Here is a 25173-nt window from a genome sequence, read left to right on the forward strand (position 1 = left end):
ACAGGAAGAGTACATTGTGCTCACTCATAACCAGTACATAGTTAGTACTGGTTGTTGGCAGGTGGCCTCGGTTCCTTACCACACGGACCTCTCCCCACAGGGCTGCTTGAGTGTCCTCATGACATGGCAGCTCACTTTTCTCAGAGTGAGTGACCTGAGACAGAGAACAAGGAGGAAGCCACGTGCTTCTTATGATCTAGTCCTGGAACTCACACACCATCACTTTTGCCATAATCTGTTTTGGGAAATTTTGGTATGAAGAATTATTAGGCTTGGTGTGGTTGCTCACACCTGTAATCCTAGCACTTTGTAAGGCTGAGGCAGGAGGATTGCTTGAGGTCTGGAGTTCAAGGCCAGCCAGAGCAAGAGCAAGACCCCATCTCTACAAAAAACAGAGAAATTAGCTGGGTGTGGTGGCATGCACCTGTAGTCCCAGTACTCGGGAGGCTGAGGCAGGAGGATCCCTTCAACTCAGGAGTTTGAGGGTGGAGTGAGCTACGATGATCCCACTGTACTCTAGCCTGGGTGACAGAGCAAGACCCTGTCTCAAAACAAAAAACAATTATTAATGATTAACAAGGGGTTAAGTACTAAGGGGTAAAGACAACTCTTAGTACAGAAATAGCAATTACAGGGAACAACCTATAACTTTAGGGATGAGGCAAAGTACCCAAGGAAGGAACAAACTTGGAAGAGTCCCCACGTTCCTCTCACCCCTAGGTGGAGATTCAGACCTCACTGCAGAGGGTGGTTGTAGCCTCTTGCATGGTAAAGTCTGCTTAAGTGATACAGGTCTGGGCTGGCAAGCAGAAGACTGCCCACTTAGCTGCCACTGAACTCAGTGGGAAGCCACCCTTTGAATGTCCCAGCCACCTGTATATGTGCGGAGACCATTTGCTGCCATGTGCCACAAAGAAAGAAGGAAAAGAAAGTACACTGGAACCAGATGGAAGCCCCTTCATTCTGCTGTGATCCTCTAGTGCTCTCTACTGACAAAGTTAAACACTGTACTGTGCCAGCTGGCGAAGGAGAAAGTTACAGGATCCTGCTCCACTATCTCAAAGCATGGCAAAGAAGGGTGGATTTGGAGCTGAGAGACTATAGATTGAGAATAGGCACCTACATATTCTGCTGTAGAAAAATTAATGTATTTGATTATGGAGTGATGTCCTAGACCCCACTGAGAGTGTTACATTGTACACGTGGTATATGCACCATTCTGCCTTTGTACAATCTAAACAATTCTGAATTTTGAAACATAACTGGACCTCAGGTTAAGGGATCATGGACCTGTACCAGTTTGTTATCCTCATGCCTTGCAAACCTCAATGAAGAGCTATCTGCAACACTGGGGGAAAGTATGCCTCAAGGTCTTCTGTCTTTGTCTATGACCAAATCTAATCACCACCTAACATCAAAAGCAATAAGAAAACCTGAGCACCATGTTTGAGAAGAGGTGACAGCAAAATGATAAGCCTTGGTTCAGCTTGCCTCTCATAAGCTTGGATAAGACGTCTATCACATACATGACCTATTTAGCCCCAGTGAGCTCCTGGAATTTGACTCAACAGTATTAATACTTTTTTCCTTCTAAGGTAGGATAAAATTTTAATAAAACTTTGAGTTATCTCCACTACAGTTCCAACACCAGGGGTTGCAAACCAGGTATCTATACAGGTTAGGCATACAACTTAAATGAGCGAAGCACGCAGATATAACACAAACAGGCAAGGTGCTCACTCCTGTAATCCCAGTGCTTGCCAGGAGTTTGAGACCAGCGGCAACATAGCAAGACCCGTCCCTACTAAAAAAAAATTAGACAGGCGTGGTGGCATGCCTTTACTCCCAGCTACTAAAAGAGGCTGAGGTGGAGGGATCATTTGAGCCCAGGAGTTTGAGGTTACAATGAGTTATGATTATACCACCATACTCCAGCTTGGTGACATAGAGTACATGCTTCATATAAAGATAGTAGTTGCTACTTAACTCCTACATATTGTTGCCATGTAGATCCAATAGTTAGATACTCTAATTTTTCAAGAAAAGCTGGAATTTCAGATTCTAAAATGTGAAACTGTCAAATTTTAAAACAATAAAAAGGACGGCATAGAATAAACATAGAGGTGGTCACAGTCAGCTTTTGACTTTTACACCATGACTCTGTATTCACACTCTTGTATAGTCCTTTTCTACACAGACTATGGGTTTGGCCATATGATTTGCTTTGTCCAATGGGGCATTACTAAGTCTGGTGCAACCAGAGGTTTGATAAGCATTTGTTCATCAGGGCTTGTCCTCTTTGAAGCCACCAGGCAGCAGCTTCAATAAGAAACCACATGGAGAAGAGAGGCCCTAGAGGATAAGAAGTCATTTTGAATGAGTTCTCAGTAGCTTACAGCCCCATGAGTAACCTCAGCTTATACATCGTGTGGGCCCAACTGAGCCTGGTCAACCCACAGATTGTAAAAAATAATAAACCATTGTTATTCTAAGCTACTAAGTCTTGGGGTGGTTTGTTATGTTGCAATATGTAACTGAAACAGAGGTCATTTATTCTAACCCCCTTGTTTTATTAATGAAAATCCTATGGCCCAAATAGGGAAAAAGGTCTGGTGAAATTCTGACAGCACATTAATACAAGAACTTTCCAATTCTGTGCTTTTTCTTTCTTCCTATTGCTTTTCTTTCAATTCCCTTGGTGAAAAGCACCAGATAAGGACTATGAAACTTCGAGCTTTACTTGCAGGGAACTTACACTGTGTCCTGAATGCATACAAATTACTGTAATAACTTGGTCCTTGGGAATGGGAAGATTTCTAGGTCATCCAGTCCCTTCACTTTACAGGTGCAGATAATCCAAAAACACTTGAGAAAGAGAAAAGCAGTCTGTGACATTTGGAAGCTGGCCTGGTACAATCAGCCAAGCCATAATGTTACTAGACCATAGCAGGGTCCTTACAGCTAGGTCTCAGGTTCTCCTGCAGAATATAAACAATTTTACACAACATCAACATCAGACAAAGTCATTCTGTGACTGTGACAGATCTAGGCAGAAACAAAATTACTCTATTAACATGTCTAAACACAGATAAACCACATTGTCCAAACCATAAAAAATGCCTAAACACCACCATCCGATTAATACAAGGGGCTGCCGCTTCTTTACCTGTACAGCTTTAGCCTCAATCTAGTATTTCCTTCTTCCAGATAAGATTTATTAAGATGCCTAATAATAGAATTACTCTCACTTCCTGACAGCATCTAATCCAGAGTAAAGCCTTCACTTCTTTAAAATCTCTCCCAAATCACCTTAAAACTCTTGCTGAGGGACCGGGCGCGGTGGCTCACGCCTATAATCCTAGCACTCTGGGAGGCCGAGGCTGGAGGATTGCTTGACCTCAGGAATTCGAGACCAGCCTGAGCAAGAGAGAGACCCTGTCTCTACTAAAAATAGAAAGAAATTAGCTGGACAACTAAAAATATATAGAAAAAAAAATTAGCCAGGCATTGTGGCACATGCCTGTAGTCCCAGCTACTCGGGAGGCTGAGGCAGAAGGATCCTTGAGCCCAGGAGTTTGAGGTTGCTGTGAGCTAGGCTGACGCCAAAGCACTATAGCCCAGGCAATAGAGTGAGACTCTGTTTCAAAATAAAAATAAAAACAAAACAAAACAAAAAACAAACAAAAACTCTTGCTGAGACGCTCCATTGGTCCTCATGGTGTGCGTTCTTCCTCACTGCAAATAGTAATAAACTTGGCTTGTTCAGCTGTCAGTGTATTTCTGGTGGATTTTGGTTAGAGGGCACTGACAGGCCTGTCAAAGTTCACCTAGAGTTGGAGGCAGAGTTCACTAGGAGTCTCCAGTTGTGTTCCTTCTTAGCACTTAGCACTCTTTTGGTTAATGTTTGTCGTCCTCCCACTAGCATTAAGCTCCACAAGAACAGAGGCCTTGTCTGTCATGTTCAGAGATGATTCATCCAGCTAGAGTGGTACTCAGCAAAGTGTGGATACTTAAAAAATAAATATCTTCTGAACAAATGAATAAGAAGGGGTCGATATACACAGGTTCCCTTTCATCCCTCGGCTCCTCCCAGATCGTGCGACATACAGATAACACCACAGCACATCTCACAGAACCCCTCTTTCCCAACAACTACGTCTCCAAACTCCTCGCTCCTGGGATGCCCATCCTCTCAGAGTCTCCTCCCCTGGCAGAGCTTCTCTCACCCTCTGGTCCCCTCGCAGACCTGAGCCTCAGGCTGCTACACCTTCCTAACGCGCCTGGAACCCACCTGTCTCCACCATCTGGCCCTATCACCAGACACTCGCGGACCCGCCGCGCAGCTACCCAGGCGTCGAGTGGGCACTGCGGTCATCGACTGCGCATGTGCGGATATCGGTCGCACACAGAGGATCTCTGACAAGTGAGGAGTCGCCGCGGAGTTTCCGTCCCGGTCTGGGCAGCCTTGGGCGGCCAGGAAGTCAGCAGTAACTAGCCGGAAGGAGAATCACAGCGCAGGGCTTTCTGGGACATGTAGTCGTGGCGCTTTCGAGGCCGTACCCTGAGCGGGCCCTTAATTCTTCAGGTCTGCACGTCCCGCGTGCACAGGCCAGTGCTACTTGCAGCTCAGGGTTCAGCTTCGGGCAGCCAGGAGAGATTGGCCTGCGGTCGGCCTCTCGTTCCCATAACGCTCTGCGGGGCCCGCGGCGCCTGCTGGGAGCTGTAGTCCCTGCTCTGCGTACTGCGTTCGCCGAGGGGGAGGGCGGAGCTGCCGGCGGCCCGGGCGGGCTGGCAGCTAGAGTGGGTGCGATAGCCGCCTCCGCCTCTGCCGCCTCCGCCGTCGCCTCCTCCGCCCGGGCCGTTCGCTGCTGCGCGGGGAGAGCGAGGCGGGGCCGCCGGGGTCGCCATGGAGCCCGACTCGGTGATTGAGGACAAGACCATCGAGCTCATGGTGAGTGCGGCCCGCTGGACCGTCTGTTCTTCCGTCCGTCTGGCCCCGGGGCGGGCCTGTTCCCCTCAACGTCCGGCGGGAGGCCGGCTCTGGCCCTTCCCCGCCGCCTCGGCCCACCCGCCTTCCCTGGCCTCGGGCCTGGCGCTGTTCCTCCGGATCCCTCGAGCTCTCAGGCCGGACCCGGCCCGGCCCCCTCTCTGCCCCTCCGTTCTCTCCCTTCTCCCTGTCCCGTCTCCGGGCCCATCTTTCGGACGACCCTCGCTCGTTTATGCTTGCAGACTTAGGTCACACCAGCTCTAGCATCTCATTCTCCTCCTTTTAGAAGGCGATGTTTCCCTCTCTGTATTTCTCTGGCCCAGGCCCGCACCGCGCTTGCAAGCCCCACTCAGCCCGAGTGAGGTGGTGGGAGGGAGTAGGGAGGACATCGGTCAGGGCAGCCTCGGCCTCCGCGTCCTAGGAGGAGTCTCGGCACCCTCTTCCCAGCCTAGGGGTGTGTGGATGCCGGGATAGGCCCTACAGGGCTGGCGGGTAGGGAGCTCGCGGGTTTGAGGCTGTGGCGGATAGGGGGCCTCTTTCCCGGGCCCCTGTGGTGTCCGGCTTCTCGGACAAAGGGTTTCCTACCCGGCCGAGAGGGATGTTTGCATAGCGAGGCCCCAGGTACTCTGGATTCCATCCCCCAGGAAAGAGAATCCGTAACTTCACGTGTTCCCGAGCTGCTTTGGGAAATTGGGGAAGAAGGGGGAGGGGGTCATCCTCATGATTGCCGCCAGTTCTTTCTTCTCAGAGGGGGGAAAAAAAAGGAGGGGAATCCTTGGCCCCTGGGGAGGCGACCTCTCTTCTGTTAGAAACCACTGGCAGCCAGGCCAGGCTCCCTGGTCCGCGGACTCCCCCCCACCCCTTTCCGCTTTAGGATTTGGAGCCAGAAGGGATTTTTAGAAACAGGACCATGAGAAAGTGGCCAGTAGAAGGGAAGAATTTGCTAATTGGTGGATGATTTGGTGGAAGAAATAAAATATGGCAGGTATTGCCTTGCCAGTTTGAACATTAGGGAAATCAAACTGGGCTCTGGAGAGTTGGGAGGAGGAAGTCTGCCTCAGCAAATGGACATGCCCAGGGTTTCTTCCTGTGGAAACCTTGACAGTTTCTTTGTATCTCTCCTAACACAGTTAACAACTTTTACCCCAGGGTTGAGAGGAAAGGTGGAAGAATCTACTTAACCCAGCAAAATGTTTTCCTAGCCAGATTTTCTTCAGTGTGAAAATGTTTATTGAGTCAGTGATTCCACTGGGTAGGGTTGGTGACATCAGAGCCACTTCCCCCATTTAATGCTATAAATAATAAATGGTGACACTGAAAGTCTGTTGGATAGCTGCATGGTTTCTGTGGATGACGGTGTCTGGGGAGTTGAGATGCTTGTTTTAAAAATGGAAATACAGTAGCATACATACAGAGGCAGCTTAATGTTTGCTGTCTTTGGCGTAATTCTCAGAACTGGTCTTCTCCAGCATTCTTGAAAACTGGAGAAAAAAGAAAACCTGGTAGTTTTTGATTTTTGTGTGTGTGTGTGCATGTGTGGTTGTTTTAAAAGTCATAATATCACTTATCGAGTAATTCTTCCTTTTCAGCATAATTTATCAAATTTGTAGGCAAGTGTTTGATATTCTGCAGCTTTTGTAGCGGGTTATTTTCTACATATCTTAATTGGAATGACATATACACTATATATTATTAACAACATACAATACTTACTACAGAAGGAATATTTCATATTGAAAAGTTGTAACTTGGTACCTCTTTGAAATTAGCTCTTCCAAGCTCCTTCCATTTCAGTTTCTTTAAGAAAATAGCTAAAATGTCTTTATTTTCAAAAGGATTAGAAGAAATACAGAGTAACCCAAGTCAGTGCCTTCGAGTGTATGGGGAAAAAAAATCTTTGGCTTAAATTTACTGGCTTCTTATGCTCACAACTTAAAAAGTTTTGTTTTTACATGGTAATACTTGTCTCTGATCTGAAAAGAGATTTCAGCCTTTTAAGGACATTATAAACTGGGATTTAAATTGGGATTCTTAGAAAATTTAACAAAGAGTTTGTAGTTATGATCAATTTTAAAATGACTTTTTATTTAAGAATTTTGGTATTTCCTGAAAGGCATATTAGTTAAGACTCTTACACAACTCTTTTCATAAACATACATTATATGTATTTTAGTACAGTAGATAGCACAGGTGCTTAACAACTGATTGAGTAAATCCAGGATCAAATGTAGGAATGATAATGCCTTAAAATCTAATTGCAGATGGCTTTCTGTATTCATTGCATTTAAATTATGGTTTCTAGAACTAGGTTAAAAATATTTTTTTACATTGTTTTCAAAATAACATGACTGAAGAAGGGGAAGGGGTTAAACTAATGGTATTTTAAAAGCGTAAAGCATGAAATATTTTTAGGTTTTTATGAGTCAGCTTCAATACTCAGGTATTTGTGATTGTGCTGCATATACCAGTTTGGTACTTAATGGTTAACACGATAACTTTCATTTGATATTTCAGAGGGTGCTATACTAAAAGAGGAAAGAGACTTCTTGGTTATCTTCATTTCTTAATATTCATCCCTCTACTTTCCTTGATTTTGATTCTTCTTTTTTTTCTTGGATTTTTGATAAGTTTAGTAGGAAATAAAGCTGGTGGTAGCAGAATAATTAAATCTCCAAAATATAACCCCTGCTCTGACTCCTATCCCTGCCTCAGGCCTGGGTCCCCAAGGCCTGGCTTCTCCCACTGCCCCACTGCATAGGATTCAGACTTTAATATTATTAAGTCTGTAAGCTTAATTCAGACAACTGAATTTACAATTGTTGATGGTAAATAAGGTAACAACCAGATGACTTTCATGGCCTTATATTGACCCAATACTCTACCTAGTTGGTGGGCCTGTTTTTCAAACTTCTGACTTTGGTGAAATCAGCCTTATTATGAATGAGGTAGAAAATTAGTAATCCATTTTTGAAACACACAAAGTTCACCAGGCTATGTTTAGTTTGGTGGACTTCACTGGAAAGAATGAGAATTGTACATTATATATCACGTGACATTTATTAACCCTTGAGTTAGAAATATGTGTTGATGTTCAGGCACTCATCACTAGAAAGCACTCACAAGAGCTGCTGATTGGAAGAGAAAGATGGTTAACCCCCAGATTAGAAGATAGCGGAAATTGATGTTTTAAGTTTAAGAAAGGTATTCTGCCCCCTCTATGGATGGCTGTGAGTGAATCTCCTCCCCCCTTTACACAGTTAATGGGCAGTATATACTCCATTGTTCATTGTGGAATGATTCCCCACTTTGCTGAGGGACTTTAACACGTTGACTGTCACACTAGAAAAAAAAATTTTCCTTGGGGCCACGGTGTTCCATTATGAAAATATAGTAAAAATTTTGAAAATGAAACGATCCTTTCTAATTTAATGAAAAATTTGTTATATCTTACTGTTTTCTGTGTGTAAGTTATATGCAACTTGAAAAATGGTTCACCACGGCTCCAAGGTGAAGAGACTTGTGAGTTACATACACTCAACTCACATGGCAGTTAATGTGTTAAGTGAGTCATTTCCCTTCTGTGTTATCTCTTAAGTGGCTGTATTACTTGTTGAATGAAGTAATATACATTAAAATGCATCGATCCTTATTAAGGAGGTGTGATATAAATATAGTTTGTAAAGCTGTTGAAGTATAGGCAGGCCACAAGGCCAAGGAGGTGAAAGAAACTGGAAATTTTTTCTGTTTTCTTTTTGGATCTTTTTTTCCTTGTTGTTATTGACTTTTTAAGTGGGGTAAGTGGGATTGTTTAGCAACTCCATCAAGAAATTGGATCTTACTTTGTCCCCGTCACTTATCCTCATGTACTTCTAGTGGAATGCTAACTTATACCAAATGCAGATAAAATCAGACAGACGCATGTTTCTGTAGGGTCCAAATAAGTTAGCCACATACTTATTTATATTTACAGACCTCATTGACCTGCCTAAAGAGGCTGTGGCTCAAATATATCAATTTTTACCCCTGATTTTGCAGTAGGTTAGATGTCTGTTCAGATTTGACAAGGATAACCATGTTTCCTGCACACCGGTCTTTGGCATTCTTGGCCCCTTACTACTATAGCTGTATCCTGCAGACCGAGAGAGCTAGCCCAGGAGAATCTCTAAGCCATTACATAGGTACAGAAAACAGTATATATCCCTCTGATTAGTGCTGTTTGAGCCTATGAATTCTAGAAACAAAGTTTTCTGCTCTGTGAGATCTCTGGGATCCTGGGTTCTACCTTGTGATATTTGCACTTCACAGAAGTGAAAGCATTTCAAGTCCTAGTGATTCCAATTGCAATCTCCCTTCTAATACCATTCTCTCTTCTGGCTTTTCCTCCCTCTTTCCTCCCTTATTCTGTAATCCAGCCAAAGCATGGAGGACCATGGTCCTCGTAGTTTCCTTTGTCAGCACTGATAGGAGCTGACCTAAGCCCACTTATCGAAGGCTACTGATATTTACCAAAAGGACCTAATAGTTGGTTCTCTGGCCAGATTGGCTTAGGTCACATCTCAGTGATTTTCTCTTCTGACTAGGCTGATGAAGTCCTATCTACCCTCAAAACACAATAAATGCCACCTCTCTTGATGTCAGTTTATATTATGGTGGCAGATACCATCTTGTTTTTGTGTCTGTAGCACTGCCTACATGATAATCATTGTTAAATGAATGAATTCTGGTACTTTGTATTTATCTTGTAGCACTTAACATATTCTGGGCTTGTATTATAGTTACCTGTTTGTGTCCCCAATTAAATGATTAAACTCCTCATGGGAAGGGATGGGGCCTTGTTTATCTTCCTATGACACACAGCTCCTTCAGACTCACAGTGCCTTCTCTGTAGTAGGTGTTCAGTAAATGCTGAGTTGAATTTCCTGGTGATCATTTTCATACATTATTGCCTTCTGCCTGTATCTTAACCATCCTCTTTTCTGGGAAATTTCACCTACTTTGCTAATTCTCACAATAATCAGTTCTTAACTTTTTTGGGACTTATCATATCTTCTTGTATATTATAACAACTTGTGATTGTGTCTAATAAACTCCTCTTCCAGAGGGTGTATCTGATTGCTCTTTTAGTCCTTCACAGTGCTTAGCATGTGGGTCCTCAGTAGATACTTACTGATTTAAATTCATGTTAAGTTTTCTTTTTTTGTGCTGTGAAACCTTTTAAGATTTCCTTTTGATAAGCTTAGACGAAGGTAGAAATGAATTGGGGAGAAAGACTGGTGAGGGGGAAGGGTGGGTGGTATGTGGTACACAGGTCATCCATACACATTTTCAGTATTACAGACTTTTCCACATGTACAGATTGATATTTATATATCCCAGAGAGTGGTTGATAGCAAAGAATTGAGGAAACCAAATTCCTTTTAAATCTGTTGGTGTGAATTTGCCAAACATTTCATAAGCTCTAAGGGTTCTATGACTCTAGAAAAGCACGATTTAGCAGAAAGGGCATGGGCTTTAGAGGGAAACACCTAAGTTTGTATCCTAGCTTTGTCACTTGCTAGCTGTGTCACCTTACAAAAGGTAACCTTTCTGTAGTATGATTTTATTATCTGTAAAAATAAGAAAACTTAGATTTGGCTCTGAGTTTCTGGAACAATTACGTGAGTGATGTATGTGAAAGGACTTTGCGGAGGCTTGCTATTCTGCAAGCGCTGGCCATACTAACTTTCCTCACAAGTACAGGGACCATATTTTGTAAAGCAAAATCAGGACAGATGGTGTGGAAAAGGTTTTAATTTTTTCCCCTGCATTGTACATGTATTTATTTGTGAAGCTTTATAAAGTCCTAACATTCAGTTGCTTTTAGCCATACATTTGATGAGCCATCTTTGGAGGAAATGATGAAATAATATAGAATCAATAGTGTCTTGGAAAATCTGGGAGGGACTGTTACAGTTACTAAGAACTAACAATTTGGTATAATTAGACCTATGCTCTAACTGTAGAGAGAACCCAGCCAGCCCTGTTTTAGGTATCCTGATAGAAAGACTGGTGATTAGTTTATATTAACAACGAACATTGATTTATGTTTGTTTGATCAGTTTAGTTTGGACTGGCAAATTGTGATTTTTGAATTCTTATTCTTATCATCAGGAAAGCTGATGATTTTGGCCTTCACAGAATCAGCAGTGAGTATCCATATAAGATTTCCTTCTGAGTTGTATTGTGTTTATTGAATTAATTGACAGTGAGGGAGAAAAACCTGTTGGTCAAGAATGTGCTTGTTACCTTCTGTTAAGTTTCTGCTGATCACAATTGCTTAATAGGAAGTTTGTCTTTGTAGGCAAATGAGAGACCAACCAGGAAGACTTGACAGTCCAGTAGGGTGTATCTCTAATCTGGATCTTACTGTTTTAACAAAACTCAAAAGATTGCAGAGTTCTGTGATGTCAGCAGGAGGCATTTTTAGGAAATTCCCTCTCTGGATTAGTCAACAATGAAGACCTTCACAGAATAGAAAGCTATAAAGTAGAAACACTGGGACATTAAAATGAAAAATGAAAAGAAAAAAAGTTGTGCTTGTGAGTAGAGAGAGGTGTGCAAATACAAGTATAATGAATGTAGGAAACCATTCTCTAGAGCCTCGGATCCACAGAAGAAAAGAAAGATTAAATGAGGGCTCTACTATTAAGAAAAAGGAACTTGAGTAATTTTTAATTTTTATTTTTAAAGAATGACATTGAGAACATTTAAGCAGTTTTGAGAACAAATAATAAGATATATTTTGGTTCTCTGAAATGACCACTTGAAAGGCAGAAAGGGACAGAGGACAGGAAGAACTCAGTCCTGACACTCCTCTTCTGGCGTCTGCTGATCTTTGTATGTCTAGCATAAGGCCTGTCACAAATTAGGCATTCAAGAAATTTTTTTTTTCCAAGGGAAGAGGGAAAAATTAACTGACTAGTATAAGGAAAAGGTGTGAGGATTCAAGAGGTCCAGAAATGAGTCTTAGTCAAATTATTGTGGTTGTGTTTTGCTATATCTTGTTCTGCATTTTGGATATAACAGTAAGTTATACTTTGAAAACCATAGTATATTGCTTTAGCAGTTAGCTACTAGACATAGCTCACTAGCTACTTTTATCAAAATTGGGTTCCTGGTTTATTTATTCTTAGACTCAAGAGTAATATTACTTACTGGGAAAAACTTGAGCACTCATTATTTGCTTGGGATTTTACTTATATGACCTCTTTTAAGTTGTAGGTTTTAAGATATTTTTATCTGATTGTTATGGTGAAGTTAATCATAGACTGGTATTTTAGTCACTTCCATTGCTTTGCCTACAATGTGAAAAAGCAGCACATCTTTAGTCATTGCCTGTGGACTTTTAACAAATCTTGGAATTTAAACATTACTTGGGTTCAACTGGATTTGAGATTCTTTGTTACAGACACAGTCTTTGCTGCTAAACACAAAGACTACTGGAGCACCATTATAATGTATTTTGTTTTAACGTTAATGTTGTGGGCCTTTGAATTGCTTGACTCTTTGTTAATGACATACTTTTCTAAGTGGCAGGACCTAGGGAGTTAGCCCTTTCAGGAGTGCTCAACTGGTTCAGCTGGGCTGAAATATTTATTCTTCTGTATTTTTGTAGTTCTCCATTCTAAAGTTAATTAACTTAGGGCTTTTGAGAGTAAAGCTTGGTTTCTTCTCTTGTCCCAGAAATCATGGCCTTTCTGACCCTTGGACTTGGGAGGCAGCAGTTCTCTGTGAAAAGGGCATGGGCTCTACCACCTAGTAGATGTGGGACTTTGGGCAAGTTACTTCTTTCCCTGCATCTTTTTTGAGAATTAAATATGGGTAATTAATGTAAAGGGCCTGGCCCATTAATAGTCCTTCAATAAAGGTAGGTATTATTATAATTACTGCAAAAGCATTTTGGCAGTAGTGTAATAGCAGTTGAGGAAATAGCAAATTTATGTGCAAGTAAGCTCACAGTCTTTTAAGTTTTTATCTGTGTCATCCTGTTAAGTGCCTTTTTTTCTCTCTCAGTTTAGAACACAGTCTAATTTGGTATGGTAGAAAAAGAATGTTAATATGATATGGAGTGGGCTTTTATTTAAAGGTGTCACCTAGTAAATTGTTTATTAGTGTTCTTTATTTTTCCCCAGTTTACCCAGTGATGGGCCATTGTAGGGGATTGGCCTTTATTGAATCAGAAGTTCACTCTTAAATTATGTGATTTAAAATGTCCTGCATTTCAACTGAAGGTTGAGGATTTGGGTAACATGTAGACATGATTGATGTCTTGTATGTAGCAAACCAAAAGATTTCTTTGTTAGGTGCTTAAATAAAGATCTTTATTGGGAGATATTTGAGACCTCACGTATCATTATTTTTGGCTGACAAACTATTTTTGTAGTGGTGGAGGAGCAGTCTTAGAAAATGGATAAGAAAGTTCATGGTAGCTGAATGGTCGGGACAATTTATGTGGATGATAGGGGAAGTTTGTAGCTGCTCTGTTTTGTAAATTGCATGCTATTTTTCATGAGTAAATATTAATATTAGGGATGTTTTTGTTATTTGCTATGTAGAATTTCGTATCCTTCTTTCAACACAGAGGTGAGGAATACTGCTACAGACCTTTTATGCCAAATAGCTGACTCAGGGGTTGTAACTTTTTTTCTGTGCCTCAGATCCACCATTCCATTGACCCTTCCTTCCATTTCCTGGTGGCTGTCCTTTGCCGCTGGTGCCATGGTGGGTGTATGGATTGCTTTCTGTCTTTCAACAGTTACCGAAGTGCATGTTTGGGATTTTGTTGAAGAAAGCTGGATACAGTAAACGGAAAGAATCTTGGAAGATGCTTGACTGCTGTCTTTTCTCAGACTAGTCTGAAAGGGAATACCCCATTCATTCTGGATTGGTGGATCTGAAGTACAAAATATTTTCCAGGTAAGCGATTACCCTGTATTGTTTTGTTTTGTGGAACTCAACTCGCTGAAAGAAATTTTAAAAAATCCTTTCCTTTATTTCTTTTGTCCATTAATAGGGAAAGGAAGAAAGATTAGATATTTGTGCTTAGTGTCATGTTTGAGTGTAGTTCAGTAGAGGTATATGTGGCTGAATTGCTAGTTAAAAACTTTGTTTCAGTGTAGTAAGTGCAGTTATTTTTACCATAGGCCCAAACAGTTTTTAGTCATAGTATAACAGGGAATATAGTAAACAGGGAAATTTTGTTTGGGGAATAGTTTATAAAATAGGGAAAACAAATGGTAATTTTGAGGCATTATCTCACATGATTTATAGTTAATATATACCTGGTCAAAATATATTTTGTAATTGCCATGTGAAGTGGTGGTCTTTTATTTTTAGGACTCTTGAAGGAGGGTCTTCTTAGGAAGGTTTACTGACTGTAGCAACTGTTTATTGAGAGCATCTGCTACAGGCACCTTTGTATGCACTGTACATACATTTCTTAACTGGCATGGGACTTCACCTGCATTTTACAGCTAGTGAAATGGAGCTCAGAAGCTTTAAGTGCAAGTTGCTTAGGGTCATACAGCTAGTAAAAGGCATAGCCAAGCTTTAAACTTGAGTCTGTGTATCCCCGAAGCTCTAACTCTTTCCATCTTACTATGTTTGCTGAAGTTTATACTTCAATTTCTAGATTTTTAAATTGCCTGTCTTTAAGAGCAAAGTGTGATTTTCTATCATGGGTTTCCACTGGAAGAACACATGCTGGATCATTGTTTGGCATGGTATTTTAATGATGTGATCTGGTACTCTGCTTGCTTACTGAAAAATCAGATCTTCAGTCCATCAAGTGAACTTAAACATAATTTAGGGAGTATAAAAAAGGCAGTACATTTAAATGTCAAAACACGTTTGACAGGGAAGTGTCATTTGGTCTAGTGAACTCAAGCATGTATTTTCTCAGTTCCTCCTTCATATTTATGGGTTATTTGAATAGCTCAGTAGCTCATTCTATAGACTTCTTTTGACCAGTGGTTTGTTTGCCTTACAAGTAAGATATTGTCATGCAACTCTCTTGAAAACATGACTTTTTGTTATTTAATAGTCTCTCCAGATTACCCCACTCCCTTTGATCTTAAACATTTTTTTTTAATCATAGATTGGCACTCTGACTTTGTGATCCTCATTTTAGTTTAATTCATTTACATTTGCTAATATTTCTCCCTTGTGAGCATTTTTCACATTTGTTCTCTGAAGAGCTGTTAAGCTGCTGGTGGTGGTGATAGTACTAGTAGAAATAATAGTTGTTAATATTCTGTATTGAGCATGATTCTAGATACTTTATGTGTATAATAAATTCATTTTATCTTTATACAGATTGAGTGTCCCTTATCCAAAATGCTTGGGACGAGAAGTGTTTTGAATTTCAAATTTTTTTTTTTTGGAATTTTTGCACTGTACTGGTTCAGCATCCCTAATCCAAAAATCTGAAGTCCGAAATGCCCCAGTGAACATTTCCTTTGAGCATCATGGCAGCACTCAAAAAGTTTCAGATATGGGAGCATTTTGGATTTTGGATTTTCAGATTAGGGATACTTAATCTGTAGTAACCTGGATGAGGTAGGTACCTTTATTTCCACTTTACTAGTAAGGAAACTGAGGGATAGAGTAGTTAAATAACATGATCACATATCTTGTAAGAGACAAAGATGAGATATGAACCTAGTAAGTCTGGCTTCAAAGAATATGCTTCTAACCTCTGCTGTACTACCTCTTGTTTAGAGTATAATCCAATAATAGAGAGGCAGAAATCTTGAAGACAAACTATATATTTTGATTTCAAGAAATCATTGCAAAAGGAAAGGAAACAAGTGTTAAATATTTCTTTCCTTCTTTCTTTTTCTTTTTTTAAGAGATAGGGTCCCTCTCTCAGGCAGGCTAGAGTGCAGTGGCACAGTTACAGCTCACAGCAACCTCAAATTCCTGGGCTCAAGCAATCCTCCTGCCTCAGGCTCTCTAGAAGCTGAGACTACAAATGTGCACCACCATGTCCTGCTAATATACTTTTTTTGGGTGGGGGTAGAGATGGAGTCTCACTATGTTGCCCAGGCTGGTCTGGAATTCCTGGCCTCAAGTAATCCTCCTGCCTTGGCCTCCCTAGGTGCTAGGATTATAGGCGCCTGCCGGCCTGAATATTTATTTTTTACCTTCTGAGAAAACAATCTAGCTCAGGCTGTTTCCCAAGATAACTTGCAAGAGGTTATTTTGAGGTTATCTTTCAGAATAGTACTGTCTGATAGAACTTTTTGCAATGATTGAAATGCTCAGTATCTGCACTATTTAGTGTGGTAGCCACTATTCACATGTGACTGTTTTGAAATGTGGTTATGTGACTAAGTAACTGAATTTTTAATCTTAATTTTAATTAAATTTACATCTAAATAGCCACATGTGCAATTTTAGAATTTAACATCATCTTAGTTCTCGTCCTTGATTTAGCTCCCTCAGAAATCTGGTCAGATCAGCATGCCCAAAGCATCTCCTTATCCCAGGGTTGGACTAACATTAACCAGCCTTACAAGACTAATGTGTAAAACCAGAATTCTAATTTATTAATTTATAATGATATATGTGTGTTGGCATAATTAGTATGTTCTTTTCTGATAGATTTACTTACTAGATCCTAATTAATATGCTGGTTTAATTTTTTTCAAATAAGAAACAATAGTCAGGGGGACCTGAAGGCTCAACCAAATGACTGGAATGTTCTCTCCAGGTAGGCAGACTTTACCCACCAGGTCAGATCATAGACGCAACCCAGGAAGTGAGATGTCTGCTGGACTGGGACTGAGACAGCTTCATCCAGCTTACTTTAGGGATAGTGGTTTTTCCCTATGACAAAAGCTCTTCCATCAACTTCTCTGCTTGCTTTTGCTTCCCAAATCCTTTTTTCATTAAAGCATTCCTTTTTAGATAGTTTTTTTGGCTTGAATACACTGTTGACTTAAAGATCCAGGAGGCACTTTGTTTTCCTTAAGTTTCCTTCATCACTGCCGTGATCCATTTTGTGTTCATTTTGAACTCTAAAAAGACAGTTGAATTTTTCTTGCTTCCCTATGGCTTCTTTCTACTAAAACACATGTATTAGCTTATTTAACTTGGTCATATATAGTATGTTGTAGAATAGAAACACATTCATAAAAATATATACCTGATGGTACATACTCTTTGCATTACATCATGTTATTAAATAGAGCTTGTTTTAGTTCACTATATCCTTACTTTGGGACTTGTTCTCCTTCTGTTCCTAAAGTAGAGAGAGTAATATGACCAAATTCGTATTTTAGGAAGTTAATTTGGCAGGTGTGTGCAAGATGGAATGAAAAGACTGAAAGCAAGCAGACCAGTTAGTCTAAGTGAGCAATGATGAAGGTGAAGCAGAGCATTGACAGTGGGGATAATGGAGGTGGGGTGGATTTGAGAGAGATGTAGATGGTAGGATCTACAGAATTTAGGGATTGCTTATTGTAGTAGGAGAGAGAAAGAATATAATATGAATTTTAGATTTTTTTTGCCTTGAGCACCTGAATGGATGTTTGTTTTCTTCTCCAAGATAGGGACTACTAGAAGAAATGCAGATTGGGGGAGGAGAAAGAATTAGTTCAGTTTGGGTTATGGTGAATTCTAATTGGCTATGTATGGGTGAATTGTCTAAGAGGAGTATCTAGTAGGAATATTGGCCATCATAAGAGAGGGTAGGGTTAGGGAGAAATATTTGGGAGTTTTTAGCCCCAATGGTAGCTGACTTTACTTAGTATAGTTAAGAATCTATAATATATATTGGTGTGTGGGAATGCCAACATAAAGGAATGGCCTACAGCTAAGGTTAGAACCTAAGATCATATGTGATAATGACCAAGAGGTATTGTTATCACTCTCTTCCTCTTGACCTGGGACTTTTGTTACAGCTAGCTAATATTGTACTTATACCCAGTTAGCAAAATAGCCCATTACGTTTGTATTGTGATTTTCTCTTCCACTGTAATAGTTTGTTTAATTAATAGAGGCACAGTTTTTGAAATGTGTTCTTAAAAACTCAGTGTTGTCACTGCACATCTTATGTACATTTACACAAATTCAATTTTATGCATCTGGTGACAAAAACAAGAGAAAAAGAACCTAAACAGTGAGGGATCTGATCAAGTGTGAGATGGGAAATGGAAATCTGCTCTTCTCTCAGCCTGTCTCAATTCCTGAATGCCTCTTATCTAGCTGTGATGAGTGTGATTATGATATTTTAAAGACACACATTTTTAACATCACAACATGAGGCCTAAATACAAGCCAGCTATTTTATCCACTAGTCAGTTAAAGAAACAGAGAACTGTTCCAGTGCTGGAGTGAAATGAGCTGTGTTGGAATTATTGAGATGCTATGTTGCTCTCTAGTGTGGTATATCCTTAAGGGATTTTTGAGGCATATTTTTGCTATATGCTATTTTCACCTTATATACTCACTTCAGACCCTAATTCCTAGGTGACCTGCAACTCCACTGTAATTAAGTTTTGGTAACGAAAGCAGAGAGACATGAAGAGTTCATTACAGCTACAGTTAGTTAATACTTGACAATTTTTTGAGTAAATTACTAATATATCTATGGAACAAGATTAATAAGGTGTGAGGGGGAGTATACAGCAAACAAACATACAAGCAAACCAAAGTCTGCTATTCCCTGTAGTTCTAGTCACGCAGCTACATTCTTGTGTAACCTTCCTGTAGATATGTGTAGGCTGTACGCATTGTTTTGCACCTTGATTTTTTTAATGTAAAATATGACTTGGTCATCTTTTATATCATTTTCCAAGAGCTCTCAGGTTTTTTGAGATGATTTAAAAGATGCATGCTGATTTATTGCACAAATATGCCATAATTTGTGTAATCAGTCTGGACTGATGCATATGTAGGTTATTTCCAGTCTTTTGCTGTTACACATAATGCTATAAAGAATAACTGTGCATATGTCGTTTCACACATGAGGGAGTGTATCTTCAGGACAGATTCCTAGGAGTAGGCATGCTGGATTGTGCCTTTTAAAAGTCTGACAGACATTGCCATATTGCCCTATTGCTTGCTCTCCAGTCACATTGCAACAATTCATACTCTTACAGGGTTTGTTGGGCAAGAGTATTCTTATTGCCTGATACTCTCATGGTGTTATATTTAAATTGTTCTTCTTTCTTCCCTCCATTATTATTTTTTTTTTTTTTGAGAGAAGGTCTTGCTCTGTTGCCCAGGCTATAGATGTTATCATAGCTCACTGCAGTCTCAAACTGCTGAGCCCAAACTGTCCTCTCTCAGCCATGCCCAGCTAATTTTTAACTTTTTTGTAGAGACAGGGTTTTACTACTTTGGTCAGGCTGGTCTCAAACTCCTGGCCTCAAGTGATCCTCTCCTCCTCCCGAAGTGCTAGGATTATAGATGTGAGTCACTGCACCCAGCCACTCCCTTAACTTTTTATTATGAAAAATATCAAATATATAGAAGAGTTGGGAAAAAAACAGTACAACAAACACCCATATACTCTTTCCACCTATATTCAACCTTTGTTAACATTTTGCTGTTTGGATCATTTCTCTGCTACCCACCTCTCCCTTCCTTTCCTCAGTCCCCTTTCCTCCCCCAATATACACCCTTTTTTGTTGTTAAAAATTTGAAAGTAATTTGTAAACATCATGATACTTAAGCCCTGAATTTTTCAGCATGTATCTCCTAAGAATAAGGATAGTCAGTTTCTCTCTCTTTTTTTCTCTCTCTCTCCGCTCCCTCTCATCCTCCTCCTTCCTCCTCCCCCCTTTGTCTCCCTCCCTTCCTCTCTGTCCCCTCCCCTTCCCTCTCTCCCCACATGTGCACACACACACAACCATATCTATCTCCATATATTTTATATATATAACCATAATACCATTTTCACATCTAAGAAAACTAAGGTAATTCCATAATATAATATCAGATTTTCAGTTAATTTAAATTTTCCTAATTGTCCCAAGAATGTCTTTTATAGCACCCTCCCTCCTTTAAAACAAATAAACCAACAAAATAGGATCTAGACAAAGTACACCTTTTGCATTTGGTTATGTCCCTTTACTCTCTTTTTTTAAAAAATTTTTGAAATTTATTTATTTTTTCTTAACTCTCTTAATTTAGAACATTCTCTCTATCCTTTTCCCTTTTTTCCTGGCATTAACTTTTTTGAACAGTATAGCTCAGTCAGTTGCTTTGTAGGATATGCAACATTCTGCATTTTTTTAAATATTTCCTTATGGTGTCATTTAACTTGTTTCTCTAGCTACTATACTTCCTGTAAAGTGGAAGTTAATTGAGATGCATCTAGGTTAAATATTTTGACAAGAGTGCTTCATCGTAAGTGAAGTGTACTTCACATTGAGTCATACCAGGAGGCATTTAATGACAGGTTATTATCCCATTATGAGCTAAGCTAAGTTTGATCCCTTGGCCAACATGGTAACAGCCAGATGTTTCCATTTTGAAGGTAAAATTTTCTCCGCTGCTATTAGAGAGGAATCTATGGGACACTATTTTGGCACCTTGTAAATCTGTACCACTACAACCTTTGCCTAGTGATTTCAGCACCCAGATCCTGAAATTGGTTATTACGATAGAGGCTGCAAAATTGTAGTTTTCTAATTCTGTCATTCCTTATACATTTATTAGCTATGATAGCATTCACAGAGGCCACCCCCATTTGTCCTTCTTCCTTTATCACCATATTCTCTTGGGCTTTTATTTATTCAGTGTGTTAATCAATTACAGTATTCATTGAGGTTCATTATTGTCCCAGATTTGGCTGCTGAGAGCTCCTTCCAGATAGCTCTTGCTTTCTTTTTTTTTTTTTTTTTTTGAGACAGAGTGTCGCTTTGTTGCCCTGGCTAGAGTGAGTGCTGTGGCGTCAGCCTAGCTCACAGCAACCTCAAACTCCTGGGCTTAAGCGATCCTACTGCCTCAGCCTCCTGAGTAGCTGGGACTACAGGCATGCGCCACCATGCCCAGCTAATTTTTTCTATATATATTTTTAGTTGGCCAGATAATTTCTTTCTATTTTTAGTAGAGACGGGGTCTCGCTGTTGCTCAGGCTGGTCTCGAACTCCTGACCTCGAGCGATCCACCCGCCTCGGCCTCCCAGAGTGGTAGGATTGCAGGCGTGAGCCACCGCGCCGGCCTAGCTCTTGCTTTCTTTTGACATGACGCCATCGTTCTTTGTGTGTTTCTTGACTTTTTGGCACAAGATGTCTCAGGCTCATCTTGTACTTCCCTTGGAGATTAGGAATCTGCCATTTCTCTCTCCAACAGGTTCTGGTGTCTTTTTTAGTGGGGAATGGTATTTAGAAACAAAAATCATTGCTGTGGGTTGTCATTACTTCTATACCCTTTCAGTGGACAGAGCTAAGAAATAATTTTATAAAGAGCCATTTCTAATTCAAATGTAATATCATGGAGATTTTTTTCTAAACCTGGTTAGCCTTTTGATTTTCAAAATCTGTGACACCTTTTGGTAAATGACCATGAAATTGAGGCACATAATGTTACATAAATAGGCAGATAAATAGTTTCATAATTCATTATTGAGCATGTACTCTGTTCCAGCTACTGTTTGGTAACGGGAAGTACAGAATAGAATCAGATGCATATGTTACTTCCAGAAGCTTTCAGTCCTTTACATAAAAAAGTATTATAGCATAATGTGAAAACTGGTAAGTCTCATGAGAGGTAGACGTACAGTGTTGTGGGAGTTAGAGAAGGAAGGAAATTTCATACAGGACATTTTTCAAAGTTATCCTTTGAGGCCTGAGCAGAAATTAGACATAGACATGGATATATTGGGGCGGGGGGCCGGGTGCCTTTCATAGCTGAGGTAAACAAGTGAACAGTGACTGGCAAACAGTGGTATGTGTTGTGTGTTGGGGAGACAAGTAAGTAGTTCTGTGGATTGTTGCAGTATAGTTTGTGTGGAAGGGACGGAGGTAGATGAATTTGGAAAGGTAGACGAATTTGGAAAGGTAGATTATAACCACCAAATCTTGGACTTTACCCTTTAGGTCATAATTTACAGACTGCTGGTGGATAGGTAGAGCTTCACAGACATATTTTATTTAGTCTGCACAGATTAAGAAAATTGGGACATTTCATATCAAAACACTAATTTCTGGTTTTGCTTGAAAATTGGAGCTCAGTAGTAGTCGCCCTTCTGAGTCAGAGCTTGTATTAATACTTTTCTGTTCACTGTAGCCCCTATAAGGCCATTTTCACTTTATCTAATTGGTCATGTAAATTTTTGAGCTTGTGCTCCTTGCATAGATTGGAGGAGGTGTGTGAGGGTGGTTGAATGGGGTTTGAGGGGAGAGTTGATTATAAAGTTCGGCAAGATCTATGCTTTACAAAGATCACACTCTGGCTTTCAGTTTAAAGGATGCATTAGAGCAGGACAAATTGGAGCAGGGAGACTAATTAGTAGACTGTTGGAATATTCCAGGGAAGAAATGACAAGATAGTAACAGATGGTATGAAGAGGAGGAAATGAGACATTTTAGATGTAGAATGGATGACTGTGTTGATAGATGTGAGTATGTGTATACGTATTGACAAGAATGTAAATCAGACTCTATCACATACAACAGGGAGTCTTATTTCTAAAAACCTTTTCATTTTTAAATCGGTTTCTGGAAGTTTACCACTTGTTTTTATAATCTGTTTTGTTAATTTTGGAAGGCAGTAGTAATAGTTTCATGCATTATTGTAACTGTAAAATTTAGTTTTATAATATGCAAATAACATGCTTGGCAAAAAATGTAACTCCAACCTGGCTTTATTTTGGCAAATTGTGTATAAAGTAAATATTTATATTGTGATTCTTCTTTTTCTATCACTTTTCTTATAATTATGCAGCTGAGTTTTCAAACAAAAATATTAGCAATACTGTATACTTATTTTTAAACAGCTTGCTGCTTGTATTTAATTTCCAGACAGTCTCTGGAAGAGGTTAATCAAAAGTGTAGTGAATCTACAAGGTCCTGTCCTCTATACTTAAAATTATCCCATATTAAGACTTGTCTGTACTGTTGATAAGTATTTTGTTGGAAATCTTTCCTGTCTGATTGGAGCATGACTTTATCTAGTCTCATTGCCAGTGCCGTTACTCCAGATATATAGTGTTACCCCCAGGCCAGATACCCTGAGGGACACAGACATGAAGAACATGTAAATGAACAGACTAGAAGTCTGATTGACTGACGGAAGCCCTACCTGGCTACTGTGTAATAAGCTTCCAGCTTCAAAGAATGAACAAACATCAGTTAAAAGGGCATTTGTGTGTGTTTGTGTGTGTGTGTGTCTGTGTGTGTGTATTTTTTTTATTGTGTATAATTTACAGGAAAGAACACACATCTTAAGTGTACAGGTCAGTGAAGTTTTATAGGTGTGTATGGTGCATTGTGTAACCACCTACCCAGATCAAGTTTTGCTGTATACTTTGTGGCACCTTTCTCTCAACCATTATATATTTCTTTATAATATTTTCTAGGTATGCCTAATATGTATGAATGTGAAAATGACTAACTGAACTAATCCTTTATTAGACATTTTAATTATTACTAATTTATAATAATTTAAATAAAACTGGGTTATTCTTTCTTGTAGTTTAATCTTCTAATGCATGTATGAATATTGCTTTGGGATAAGTTCTGAGAGGTGGAATTGTTCGATCAAAGGAGGTGTACATTTTTAGGAACATGGGTATTTTATATAGCCAAAGGTTTTACCCACTTTGTATTATTTATTTATTTATTTTATTCACTTTATTTTATTTTGTTTTCTGTGATGGGGTCTCATTCTTGCCCACACTGGAATGCAGATAATAATAGTTCACTGCAGTTTTGAACTCCTGGGCTCAAGTGATTCTCCTCTCTAGACCTCCCAAGTAGCTAGGACTACAGTTGTGCACCACAAGGCTTGGCTGATTTTTTTTTTTTCTTTTTTTTTTTTTGAGACAGGGTCTCACTTTGGGGTCACCCTGGCTAGAGAGCAGTGGTGTCATCATAGCTTACTGCAGCCTCAAACTCCTGGGCTCAAGCTATCCTTCTGCCTCAGCCTCTTGAGTAGCTGGGACTACAGGTGTGTGTCACTGTGCCCGGCTAATTTTTTTGTATTTTTTGTATTGTTTTGTAGAGATGGGGTCTCATTCTTGCTCAGGCTAGTCTTGAACTCCTCACCTCAAGCAATCCTCCCACCACGGCCTCCCAAAGTGCTAGGATTGTAAGTGTGAGCCACAGCACTGAGCCTCTGGCTAATTTTTAAGAAAATTTTTCTTGTAGAGACTGGGTCTGGCTGTGTTGCTCAAGCTGGTCTCAAACTCCTGGCCTCAAGTAATACTCTCATCTCAGCCTCCCAAAGTGCTGGGCTTACAGGTGTGCATCACCATGCCAGGCCTTCACTTTCTCTTCTTTATGAACATGACGTGATAGACCATATTCTCTGTATGAAACATGTTTTCTACATGTTTATGCCATTTTAGGGTTTTAAATAATTTCTAAAAAAAAATCTCAATTTAATTAAAGTTTTAAAAATTTGTTTTTAATTACTAGTGACATTGGCCATATTTTTCTTATGTTTGTGTCTATTTGTATTTCTTTTGTGAAGAAAGGGAAATGTTTAGATTAGCTATACTTCTGCTCAGCTCACTCAGGTTCATGGGGGAGTGTGGTAGAAGGAAATCACCAGGGTGAGGAACTTCTGTGTTTGTCATAGCTAGGGCATTGTAGCCCTTTTGTGATTGAAATGGCCATTTTTGTTAGAAGGTAGGGGCAGAAGTCTTTGCTTCACTCTCCATGGCAAGCATAAATTGGGTCCCTGTTCTGGGCAGACACTGTATAGATTTTCTTTATGAAACACTTTAGGATCAGTTTCAGTTGGCCTCCCTGACAGCTTCAAGGACAGGTTTCAAATCCTGCTACTAACTAGCCTTTGCTGCTTTGAGCTAGGAGGTGGGGCACTTGTTAGGTGGGCTTTTCTTTCTTTATATGCAGTGAACCCTGTTTCTAGTCCAGTTTTTTTTTTTTTAATACATATTTTACAGAAATTCCTTGAAATGTCTTATGTTTGTGAAGGGCACCCTAGCCAGGTTTCCAGTGCTAATGTAG

The 25173-nt window shown here is 40.0% G+C and overlaps 1 protein-coding gene across 3 annotated transcripts in view; it reads left to right on the forward strand.

Annotated features, from left to right (window-relative positions):
• The first annotated feature begins 4533 nt into the window (after positions 1-4533).
• Positions 4534-25173, forward strand: part of FBXW11 (F-box and WD repeat domain containing 11) — a 121491-nt gene continuing 100851 nt past the window's right edge. The window contains exons 1-2 of one of the 3 annotated variants that reach the window (XM_045551179.1): positions 4768-4951; positions 13782-13942. Coding sequence is in view for 2 of the 3 variants with exons in the window: in XM_045551178.1 (XP_045407134.1) it covers positions 4907-4951 (45 nt within the window). In the remaining variant the exon portion in view is untranslated. Of the gene's footprint in view, positions 4952-13781; positions 13943-25173 lie in introns of all 3 variants that reach the window. The other 2 variants (XM_045551178.1, XM_045551181.1) reach the window with 2 other exon arrangements.

This window comes from Lemur catta, chromosome 5 (assembly GCF_020740605.2).
Source record: "Lemur catta isolate mLemCat1 chromosome 5, mLemCat1.pri, whole genome shotgun sequence".
NCBI classification, from domain to species: domain Eukaryota; kingdom Metazoa; phylum Chordata; class Mammalia; order Primates; family Lemuridae; genus Lemur; species Lemur catta.